This window comes from Maniola jurtina, chromosome Z (assembly GCF_905333055.1).
Source record: "Maniola jurtina chromosome Z, ilManJurt1.1, whole genome shotgun sequence".
In the NCBI taxonomy this organism is placed as follows: Eukaryota; Metazoa; Arthropoda; class Insecta; order Lepidoptera; family Nymphalidae; genus Maniola; species Maniola jurtina.
Window position 1 is genome coordinate 3537334 of NC_060058.1, and position 13017 is coordinate 3550350.

The window sequence follows — 13017 nt, forward strand, 5'->3', positions numbered from 1 at the left end:
GAACAAAAGCCTATGTTATCGAGGTCGTGGCCTTCAAACTTAATAAAAAATGTAGAGATACGGTTGTTAAATGCAGTAAAAGGTTATTTTTATGTTGTTTTAATCGGACTGAGTTTCTAAAATCTGTCATACAACTTTTCAATGAAGTGTTTATACGTGAAAATATAATAATACCAAACATTCATTCCTTGAAAACTTAGTGAAATGAAATTTACTTAGTCACTAACTTAGTCATATTGGGATAATTTTGAATTATTCCCATTTCTACTTATTGTGATATTTCAGATAAATTATTTTAAAATTATTATGAATTGGTGAGTTTCTATGTACTTATTATAAATAATAAGAAGTTATGTCTTTGGTTAGTTTTATTATTACTTGTCAATTTGACTTCGTAAAGTGCGGCAAATTCAACAGTAGAACAAGCGTGTTCGTTATCGCCTTACCTAATACCTAATAATATGAGTCATAGTTGTCTCGTTTACAGCTGTATGTATTGTATGCTCATTTTGTTTAGTAGCTACGAGTATCTAAATGATGATAGTAACCTATTTAAAGAAACTTACCTAATGGTAGCATTAGAATACAAGTATACTTGATATTTAGGTAAGTAGGTATATCTACCTGTTATTTAGGTATTCGGTGAGGTGAGACCTAGACGTCGCCTAAATAAAAATAAATAAAAAATACTAATGTATACCTACCTATACCAACCTAAATACCTAATAGTATGTAAAACCTAACTATATAATAACTAATGCTCAAAATAAATAAATTTTATTTTGTAGTACTTAATATACCTAGGTAAATTAGTAGGTACTTATTTTAATCTTAATAAATTAAATACTTAGGCGTTGTTTGAGTACTTATTTGCTTATCTAAATGAAGTTTTTGCTACTAATACTACCGTTCGAAGTTCGAACGCCGAACCGCCCGAGCGTCTAATCTCCCGAGCTTCTCGTTAGAAACCTAAGCTGCTTATCTCACGATCAGCTGCTCCAAAGAAGCGATTACATGGGCTACGCTAGAAGAATCGCTTCATCTTCCCCTCGTTAAGTTCCACTGAGGTACTTAGGCTTCGTTTCGCTACGGACGTTGGTGGCTCGCTCCGCTCGTCACCTGCTGGCTTCGTAAGCTCGCTTCTTTCAGAACATCCTTCGCGAGCTTCTGGCTTCACGCTTTACAAAAACAATCCAGGAGTAGGACAGACGAGATTGCGTGGAGTTGATCAGATTACATAGGAACATACAACTTACGATACGAGTACCTACTGATTCAAATAATGTTATGGATGTCATCATCATCATTATCAACTGATAGACGACTACAGCTGGACATAGGTCTCTTGTAGGGACTTCCACACGCCACGGCATTTGTGCCACCTGAATTTAGCGGCTCTCTTTGACTTTTTGATGTCGTCTGTTCAACTAGTGGGGGGTCTTCCAACGCTGCACTTTCTCGTCCAAGGTACAAACTTGGACATTGGGATCCCAAGTTCCAAGTTTGCACCTTGGGATCCCAATGTCGGTTTTCCGAACTACGTGCCCTGCCCATTGCCACTTCAGCTTCGCAACCCGTTGAGCTATGTTGGTTACGCTGGTTCGACTACGGGTCTTCTCTCTCCATCGCCCGCTGAATGATTCTGACCGCCTTATGAGGTCCATTACTCCATAGTTAGCAACCATGTCTCGGTTATGGCTTTGACTGTGTTTGTATTTTAAAACGGCATATTGTATCTAACCTTATTCTACCACGCCTAGGTAGAGTCATGGATAAGATAAAAGTTATCAAGTGTAGAGCATATAGGTGTATATTAAAAAAACAAAATTAATATCGCACGAACATCAATATAGATAAAACGCAACGATCTCTGTGTAAAAAAAGACAAGTGGCTTTTTGTACATATCTAGATACAAAGATTGGCTGAAATCGGAGAAGAATGTAAGTTTACCTTTTATTTTTCTGTGTTTTTATTGTTTCAGATGAGGAATCGAGTCTACAACATGACTGAGAATAACAAAAAAAGAGGAAATAGCTTTCGCAAAATTTTTCCTAACATTTTCTTTTCAAACAAAAACAAAGACAAGCCATCATTAAAAGATACCTCTGGCTTCAAGAGTAAGGCCAGCAAGAGTAATCAATATCAAAATCCTAAATTTGTGATCGATAAGTACGAAAGTACCGTTCAGACTGAACAAAATGACGAACGAATCTACGAAAATCTTACAACAGCATTTATTGACAGAGATGCTAATGATGCGAATAGCAACGACCTTATCAGTAATAATTCTTCTAGTAGTACCTTAGTATCAGAGAACGTTAGAAATACGAGTCAGTCACATAATGCCATAAGTTCCAGCGAAAAACATGTGAAATATATGGCGAGGCCACAAGTGCCTCCAAAGCCGAACCAGGAAATATTATACGCTTCCCCAGTGCCAGAAAAACATCAGAAGAATTACGCTAGAACACCGTACCCAGATGTTTATTATCATTCTGTAGAAAAACTAACAGACAAAATATCCGTCTTAGACGAAATTGAAATTTACAGAGCGTCACAAGTACAAGCCCACCCGGCATCAGTAGGAGCTGAAATAAAAAAAGTAAGCACAAAATTCCTCATATCCCCAAAAAAGGAAGCAGAAGTGCGTACGATTCAACCTATTCGAGCTCGAAGTTTATCACTTGATAAAAACAATTCGAAAGACATTGAAAATTCAAGAAGAACCAAAACCGAAAAAATTATTGAAAAACCGTACAATTATTCTGCTCCAACTTCTCCGATAGCTGTTGGACACAAAATCCCAAACATGCCCACAACGGTGTCTCCATACGAGCGTGTTAAGCAAAATATGATAGAAGCAGAAGAAAAACGAAATTCATTGAGTAGGTCAAGCTATCGCAATAAATCTTTACCATCTCCGAGATCGTTCTACCAAGATTTATCAAAATCTCCTACATTGTCAAACAATTTTACCAAAGAAGATTTAATAAAAAAAGAAAAGACTCGTCAAAGAGTTGAGGCTTTTTACTGGCAAAAAATTAAAGAGCTTAAACAGAAAGAAGATGAATATCTGCTGAGACAATCATTGGGAAATTCTTCAAGAGGATCGAGAACACAGTATGCTTCATACTCTAATTCTAGCTGTAGTACTCCGACCTCTTTTACAGCGGACTCTAGGAGTTGCAGTTTGCCGCGCGGTAGAGACTTAAACTTTGCAAGTCAAACAATGAATATATCTCCATTCTCTAGAGGTGCTCCAGAACGGCGAACTGATTCTTATATCAAGAGACCCGGTTATCAGACAGACCATGATCTAGTGCAGTATAGGAATCCTGAAAATGTATACAGTAATGTCTTAAGTAGAAATCATTTACCAATCTTTCAACGTGGTTCGTTGACCACAGCAGCGAGTAGCGTCGTTCAACAACCAAAACGAGTAAGTTTTGAAGGAAACAACATACCTAAAAATCCAGTGCAACAAGATGTTAGAACTTTAAACGTTCAGTGTAAAAACAATAAGTGTAAAATTGATCACAGAAGTGAACTTAATGCCATGAAATTAGGGCCTAAGGACCAAAAAACCCACCCGCCCTTACCACCAATACGCACAACAAGTGTTTTAGGCGGTGTTAAAAGTAATAGACTGCCAATTAATAAAAATGTAGTAACTATTGCCAGTGGAACTCGTTCTGTGTGTTCGGAATCAGAGAGTGGATCTGAAGCTGGTGAAATCCAAAGAATCATGCATAGCAACTCACGAAAGGGTAAGTGATTCAGTCCTTAGTCTTACCTAATTAAAAAATTGTTGTTCAGAATTATCGCTAATACAATCGATAAAGTACGTCTTGGATATATATTTTTAGACCACTGAAAGAGCACAAACGTCTTGAATGTATTCATGTAAAACCTTCTTTGGAAAAGGTTGTTTAGTTTCCGATTATCATGGGCGCGGATGATATTTATATAGACATTTTTTTACTGACTGACTGAAGAAAGCTTTTTGGATGTTTAGTATTGATATAAGCTACTTTTACCAAGAACATATGTATTTTCAGATATATAGAAATCCACACACGTTATATCTTGTCTACTAGGTATAGGTAAATCAGAAAGTGTGTTATTTTGCAGAAATGTGTCTATTTGTAGGTAGGTAAATTGCGTCACATTGAGTGGGCTGTAAGATATTATACCTGAACTACCTATTCTTAGCAACCTAGAAGAAACCTACTTATATACTTAACCTGCTAAGGTAGCTTACTCTTTGATCACCCATATCGACTGAAGTTTTATTGAAATTCTCCGCGCTAGGTGCTAAAGAATTTGTTAGCAAAAAATTGTTTTTCTCTTGAGTGCATATTTATTATCTACCACTGAAATTCTTTGCATCATATAGGCTGAAATATGGTTGAAATAAATCAAAGTAAAAAGTTAGACATAGGTAAACCATGAAAATTATGAAAATGTACGGTCTATTTTAGTTTCGCCGTAAAAGTTTGAGCAATTGAAACCAACGCTGTAAAAAGCTCAATAACGTTTCGCTCTCAACAATTTCCAGCGTCGGATTGGAATATTTTCTTAACAGGGCTCACTCCGTCACTCGCTTTATACAATCGTAGTTCCAATTTCATTTGAATATTAAGCAACCAAAGTTCATGAAATTTTGCAGACATATTCTAGAAACTAATATCTGTGTCTGTGGTGTTTTAGATTTTTCTAAAAATATGTAGTTTTAAAATTACAGGGGCTCAAAGATTTGTATGTAAATTTTTAAGACCGCGTAACTTTGAAACCGAATATTTTAACAGAAATCTGGAAAACCACAGACATAGATATGAGTTTCTAGAATATGTCTGCAAAATTTCATGGACTTTGGTTGCTTGATATTCAAATGAAATTGGAACTACGTTTGTATGAAGCGAGTGACGCAGAGTCCCGTCTTAAGCCTGTACTCACGACACTGCGGCGTATATAGATAATTATAATTTCTGTACAGTACATTTTTGGAGTGTTCAAAATGAACGTGCCTTTAAATTTTTAAAGAAGAACGAAGGCGTTGGCTCCACTCTTCACAATCACCCATCTCACTCTGTCAATATCGGTAATGTGCGAGTGACATACTCATAAGGTACTCGTCTGTTAAAAAAAAAGATTATAGAAAAGAGCTGATAACTTTCAAACGACTGATTTTCTTCGATTATAGCTAAGAACACTCTCGATCAAGCCACCTTTCAAACAAAAAATAACTAAATTAAAATCGGTTCATTAGTTTAGGAGCTACGATGCCACAGACAGATACACAGATACACACGTCAAACTTATAACACCCCTCTTTTGGTGTCGGGGGTTAAAAACAATCTTCACGAATAAATTTACATGTTGATGATGCCGATGAATATGGAACAGGTTTTGAATGTGCTCTGAAGTTGAGCGTAGTGCTCTGTTTTCCCTGAAATATAAACTTTAGGATTAAAAAGCGGTCAGTTGCGAGTCGAACTTGCACACGAAGAGTTCCGTACCATCGTATAAAACATTACACTTTGATGTGCACCACTGCAAGTTAAATGCAACTAATCATTTTTTCGCGAACACATTTTTTTGGGGTTCCGTGCCTCAAAAGAAAAACGGAATCCTTATAGGATCACTTTGTTATCTGTCTGTCTGTCTGTCTATCTGTCTGTCTGTCATGTCTGTCAAGAAACCTATAGGGTACTTCTTGTTGACCTAGAATCATGAAATTTGGCAGGTAGGTAGGTTTTATAGCACAAGTACAGGAATAAATCTGAAAACCGCGAATTTGTGGTCACATCGTTTAACAAGTGTAAATTAAAAATTTTCAACACCCCCGACAAATCATTTTCAAATAAATAAATATGTATATCTAGGCAACGTCCATCTTGACAGCTTGACATTTGTCAATTGACACTTGAATATTATGAACCTAAGGGTTATCTAACCTTCTTTTCTACAAGAAAACTAGAAAAGAGCTGATAACTTTTAAACGGCTGAACCGATTTTCTTGGATTATAGCTAAGAACACTCTCGATCAAGCCACCTTTCAAACAAAAAAAAGTAAATTAAAATCGGTTCATTCGTTTAGGCGCTACGATGCCACAGACAGATACACAGATACACAGATACACAGACACACAGACACACAGATACACAGACACACAGATACACAGATACACACGTCAAACTTATAACACCCCTCTTTTTGGGTCGGAGGTTAAAAAAAAATTAAATATGTTTCAATTTTCAAAGTAAGACTTTACGGAACCCTTAGTGCGCGAGTCTGACTCGTACTTGGCCGGGTTTTTTTTGTAGTGCAACCACAAATTCATGGGTTTCATTCAAGACCTACCTGCCTGCTAAATTTCATGATTCAAAGTCAACGGGAAGTAACCTATAGGTTTTGATAGACAGAGAAACAACGAAATGATCCTATAAGGATTCCTTTTGAGGGACGGAACCCTAGAAACTAAACTGATTTCAAATGGCTGAAAAGTACCTAAATGTACACCGAAATAATGCTTTGATAGAGTAACTGTAAATTTATATTGGAGTTCGCAAAAAACCTCCGCTTCGTCCACATGGATGTAGGTTTTTGAAAATCCTGTGGAAACCCTTTTCCCGGAAAAATATATCGTATATCAGGCTATCATACTAATATTATAAAGGCGAAAGTTGTTTGTTACTCCTTCACGCTAAAACTACTAGACGGATTGGGCTGAAATTTAGAACGGAGATAGACTATACCCTGGATTACCATATAGGCTACTTTTTATCCCGGAAAATCAAAGAGTTGCCACGGGATTTTAAAAAAACCTACATCCACACGAACGAAGTCGCGGGCATCAGCTAGTTAATTATATCCATGAAAAAATCACGTCAATCCGGAGTTTGGTTGCGGCGATTGGAGAACAAACCAGCAATAGGTAAACGCACTTTCGCATTTATATATGGGTACAGTGATTAGACCACCTTAAAATTGTTTTTGTTTTACTAAGTAAATATTTCCTAAAACAACACAAGAAAATATTAATCGCAGAAACGTAAATTGTATTTTGAAATTTTCATGCACAGAATAACTTAATTACGAACAGGAGTTCTAACATCCGTCGTAGCGAGTAAATTGGGTTGCAAAGTTTCATTCACAATCAAGCTGCTATGCAAACGTAATAAGATTAAACGCCCTGCTTGTACTGACTTAACATGGTTACATGATATTCGCTTGTATTGTAGAATAACAACTACCTACTACTATTACGTAAGTTCTTACAATCAGCTCTCAGAAGACATATCCATACTAATATTATAAATGTGAAAGTGTGTCTGTCTGTCTGTCTGTCTGCTACGTTTTCACGGCCCAACCACTGAACCGATTTTAATGAAATTTGGTACAGGCTTGGGATACGTCCCGGGGAAGGACATATGCTACTTTTTATCCCGGAAAATCAAAGAATTCCTACGGGATTTAAAAAAAATCGAAATCCACGCGGGCGAAGCCGCGGGCATCCCCTAGTAATACATAATGAAACAAAAACAGGTGGTGTCTCTCAAAAATTGTTGTGTGGTGACAAGAAGTGGGGAACAAGAATAAAAATATAGACCACATATAAGTGAGTATACGCTTGCCCCCAACAGTATACGATTGCCCCCTACGCTTGCCCCACGTAATCCTTGCCGGTTGAGGTAAAGAGCTTTCAGGTAATACTTTTAAGTTTTAACGAATTCTTCTAATTAATAGATTTGTTTCCTGCTTTATAATTTGGTGGTTATTGAGTCTCGGTCATTGTACACACTAGTTTGAGTATAATCATCTAACTTTAACGTGCCTCGTCCCAACGGAATAAAAGTTAGTATAGTTCAAGTTTGTTATAATAGCATACCCCGCAACATTGCCCCAGTTTATACATGTATGAGGGTCTATATGAGTCGTGTCTGTAAGGGTCTTTCCACATGGTGATAATTTCACTCACAACGCGCGTTTTACGAACGCACGTTGAGTGTCTGTATGTGATGATCAATGAGTCAACATCATTATTGACCGACAAACGTCCCCTGCTGGACACACGCTGCTTGTATGGACTTCCACACGTTCTTGCGCCACCTGAATATAGCGTCTCGGGGACAAACTTCAAGCACGGATCTCTCCATCGTTTGCAGAATGACTATAAGCTTTCTTTTATAGCGATCAATGAGTTTGTAAAGTTAAGCAGACTGGACAGTAGCTCGCATTGCGTTTCAGTTGCGTCTGACGTGCTTCTTCTGCATATAGAAATTTCAACATGTGTAAATACATTCACACATTCACACAACGCGGCTCTTAACTCTTTCAAGTTATAATGTCTACTTACAAGGAACTGAAGGGGTTAAATCATGGTTAGAACTAACTTGAAACGCGCCTATGAGTAGCATACCTAGAGCTTGAATCCACGTTCCTTAGTATTTCTGATTACGTCGCATGAAAAAAAATATTCTTTATATTATGATACTGGTTAGTAGTTACGTAGCACGAGTTAATTTGTATCGTACAAAGAATAATATGTATTCGCACGAAGTCGCTTAGTACACGCCACACTGCCGCTACACTTTGTTTCTGTTAAAGCCTTTATTTCGCGGTACGTTGATATTGAATGTATGCAAATGGGAAAGTTTGTTCAAGCACATCCCTCTCTAGGTCTCTAAGTGCGCACATATTTGCGGCTTTACTAATAAACGTTTGGCGGGTGAATAGTTCAACACCAACTCTTTGCTTTTAGTCATTTATTGATTTATTAAAAAGCTAGTTAAGAGGGCTCTCTCCGTCACTCGTTTCATACTATCGTAGTTCCAATTTCATTTGAATATTAAGCAACCAAAGTCCATGAAATTGTGCAGACATATTCTAGAAACTAATATCTATGTCTATTTTTTTCCAGATTTCTGTTAAAATATTCGGTTTCAAAGTTACGCGGTCTTAAGAATTTTCATACAAATCTTTGAGCCCCTGTAATTTTAAAACTACATATTTTTAGAAAAATCTAAAACACCACAGAAACAGATATTAGTTTCTAGAATATGTCTGCAAAATTTCATGAACTTTGGTTGCTTAATATTCAAATGAAATTGGAACTACGATTGTATGAAACGAGTGACGGAGAGAGCCCTGTTAATGAGTTAATGTTTGAGGACAAAATCTATGCAGGTACTCAATTTCACTTACTGGTATACGAAACATTTAGTCCGAAATGGGACGCTCGCTCCTGAAGTAGAATGCCGTAAAGCTTTGATTAATTGATCGAAGCGTACGGCAATTTACTAATCGATTTCTCGTTGCATCATCGAAGAAGTTTAATTTTTAGCTGTAATAAGTTTGTAAATTGCATAAGTTAAGCAGTATTTATACATGATGCATGAAATAATTATAGGTAAAGCACATTACTACACATATTATAAACGCGAAAGGTACTTTTATTTAGTGGGATTTCTTTCAATCACGTCACAACGGAGCAACGGAACGACGTGATTATTTGGCACGGATATAAGTAAGTCTTGAAGATTGCTTTATATCCCTGAAAATCAAAGAATTGCCATCATCATCTCAATATACATGCACAGGTATTGCATGATATAAATGCATGACGTAATAATTATGCATCATATTGTGTAAACACAGCTTTAAATTATTCAGTTTTACCTCGTTGATGTTAACGTAAATATTGACTTTAACACTGAACGCAATTTGCTTCGACGTCGTTAGTCTAGACTGTCGCACAGGTCTGTGCTGAACTGGCTGAACGATATTTTCAGGGAATAAATCCGTGGTTATTTTACGTTCGTACTTTTAAGACTAGTGATGTTCAAACGAGAGGCTACGATGCCACAGACAGATACACAGATACATACGTCAATCTTATAACACCCCTCTTCTTGGGTCGGGGGTAAAAATATTACGTACTTATTATCATGGGTAAAAATCTACTTTTTAGATTTCCATTCTCGAAGGGTGCCAAACCCCCCCTGTCCGTTCGTCCATCCACCTGTTTGTCAGTGGGCTGTATCTCGTGAACCGTAGAGGTAGAGAGTTGAAATTTTCACAAAACTGCCTGCACTGACGAATGGCTTCGCACACCTTCACGCATTACTCAGGCGTGCAGGTTTGTTCACGATGTTTTCATTCACCGTAGACAGATACCTAACTCCGAAAAGTTAGAGGTGCGTGCCCGGAATAAAAGTAGCCTATGTACTAATCTGGGATATTATCTATCTTCATTCCAAATTTCAGCCAAATCCATCTAGTAGTAAAAAAACACGCAAAAGCGTGAAGGAGTAACAAACATACACACACACGTACACATACACACAACCTTTCTACTACTACTTTGGTGGCTACTATAAGAATAGATAGAATGTTTTAAATAAATAGAATTCTTATAAAGTATTCTTGGTTTACTTTTTTCTCCAAATAAAAGTTGAAACCAATCTCAAGTCTGGAGAGTTAAGATTGGTTTCCATTGAGCCGCGTTAATCTTCACAGTTCGCGGCGTTAGCCGAACTGTGGAAAAGTTGTGTTGAAACTTCCTGTAGGTAAAGTCCTTTCCTGCAAATACAGACAGTCTATAAAACTATTTTCAGCAAAAACGTGATCTTATTCTACGAAACAAACTGCAAGAGGCACAAAGCGATCAGAAAAACAAAAATTAAACGGACAGACTCGGCACTAAAAATTAATACAATACTAGCTTTTACATTAGTTATATAATTGCTTATGTGAGATGTAAATTAATTGAAATGTATTTGAAATGAATTGTACTTATTTATTTCACATCTAGGACAACTTAGGCCATTTACTTATGATACGAAAATGTCAGGACTTTACCTCTGTAATTTTATACTCATGGACTAAGAGCCAGCGAGGGCCGGACCTTCGTTATTTTATAAAAGCTGAAATGTTTTCTTTGGCTCTCCTATACCTACCTAAAACTGTTAAACTAAATTTTATCTTTACAACTCTTTCAATAATGCCTACTATACACAGACAGATGAGCAGGCAGACAGACAGACTGAGGATTGTCGGACAGATGGACTGATGGACTGGACGAAAGTCGAAACTATAACCGTTCCTTATTTTAAACGTAAAAGTGGTTTAAATTTAAGTAAGTAGTTATACCAGTTTTATCCTGTAAAATCAAGGATTTCCTACGTTATTTTTGAGATACTACATACTGGAGATGGACATAAAAATAAGTACTCATTCCGAAAAATGTAAGAGTTTTCAAGGAATTTCTAAAGAACCTTAATCCACGCGGACGAAGTCGCAGACATCAGCTAGAGATATAAGAATTGATCCGTTGCAGAAAATTAGAGTCGATAATACTGGATATTACTTGAACATTTGGCGAACATTCGATTACGGGGGAACTTCGTTTTATCGTGATTGGATCAGATATTCAATTTCATACATGGATGCCGCGGAACATCCCGATTCCCGACCCATTTTGACCCATATATTATAAATGAGAAAGTATCTTTGTTTGTTTGGTTGTTGGTTTGTGTTTCAACCACGTCGCAACAGAGCGACTGATCGTCGGATTATTTGCATGGTTATGGAGAGTGACATAAGCTAATTCTTATCCCGGAAAATCAAAGTGTTCCCACGGGATTACCACCTAAAACCTAAATCCACGTGGACGAAGTCACCGGCATTAGCTAGCCGCTCATAAATAGGTACCCTACAATTTGAAAAGTTCATTTTCTATGCACTTTATTTGCTCAATTTATACTAATTGCACCACCTATCTCTAATAACTTCGTATGTAAGTAATCAATAAAATATTGATGAATAGTGTGAAATATGACTCGATTAAGATTTCAACAACAACAGTTATTGATTCCATACGAGTATATGAAGTTATCTTCGTATGTATTCATATTGACTTAAAATCATTGGAAGGAAGGATATCATATAATAGCACAAGTAAAGGAAAAATCCGAAAACCGTTGAATTTGTGGTTATATCACAAAACTTTGAAAAGTTTTAAGTATTTTCTTGCCCTGTCTAGTCCGACTCACACTAGAGTGATTTTTTGCTGAATAAGCCGTTATTGAAATCGGTTAAGTAGAAAGAAGTAATTGAACATCCTTCACGAGGTTTGAAATAAAAGAAATTAATAATATTTGTTTAAAAACTGAGAGTTTCTAATAAATAGTAAGAAGGTACTATAGGGGTTGTCTGCCACAACCTAAGAGGGTAACATAAAGTTGCAAGCTGTCTGTTGAGCAAAGATTAGAAACACGTTCCCTCACTTAGTAGATACCCAGTTTTGTACGAAACTTCCCCCTTGAACACCCCCCCTTCCCAGTTCAGGAGAGGGCCAGTAAAATGTAATAGGTGGTGAGTGGAATGGAGGAACACAACTGAACTTTCAAGTGTTAGAACTTTTTAATCAATGCCGAGGTGGAAACCCTACATTATCTACCTGAATTAATGGGATCGTTACTCACTCATTATTGTAGTTACTATTTACCTTTTGAACTGAAAGGATGAATATCAAAGATCCAAGAGGATCAGTGTTCTTGTGTATCCATTCAACAGAATAAAATGATATTATATTTCTTATCTGGGTTCTTTAGGACTTATCCCATCGCCGACAAGGAAACGATCAGCTATGAACTATTTTCTAGTTCAAGAAATGTATAATCGATGTATGAATCCGTATTAAGAGGGCTCACTCCGTCACTCGTTTCATACAATCGTAGTTCTAATTTCATTTGAATATTAAGCAACCAAAGTCCATGAAATTTGGCAGACATATTCTAGAAACTAATATCTATCTATGTCTGTGGTTTTCCAGATTTCTGTTAAAATATTCGGTTTCAAAGTTACGCGGTCTTAAAAATTTTCATACAAATCTTTAAGCCCCTGTAATTTTAAGACTACATATTTTTAGAAAAATCTAAAACACCACAGACACAGATATTAGTTTCTAGAATATGTCTGCAAAATTTCATGGACTTTGGTTGCTTAATAT

At 36.7% G+C, this 13017-nt stretch overlaps 1 protein-coding gene across 1 annotated transcript in view; it reads left to right on the top strand.

Moving 5' to 3' along the window:
- LOC123880727 (coiled-coil domain-containing protein CG32809) overlaps positions 1-13017 on the top strand; it is a 140750-nt gene continuing 127733 nt past the window's right edge. The window contains exons 1-2 of the mRNA XM_045929013.1: positions 1-314; positions 1983-3768. Of these exons, the coding sequence (XP_045784969.1) occupies positions 1983-3768 (1786 nt within the window). The 5' untranslated portion in view covers positions 1-314. The remainder of the gene's footprint in view (positions 315-1982; positions 3769-13017) is intronic.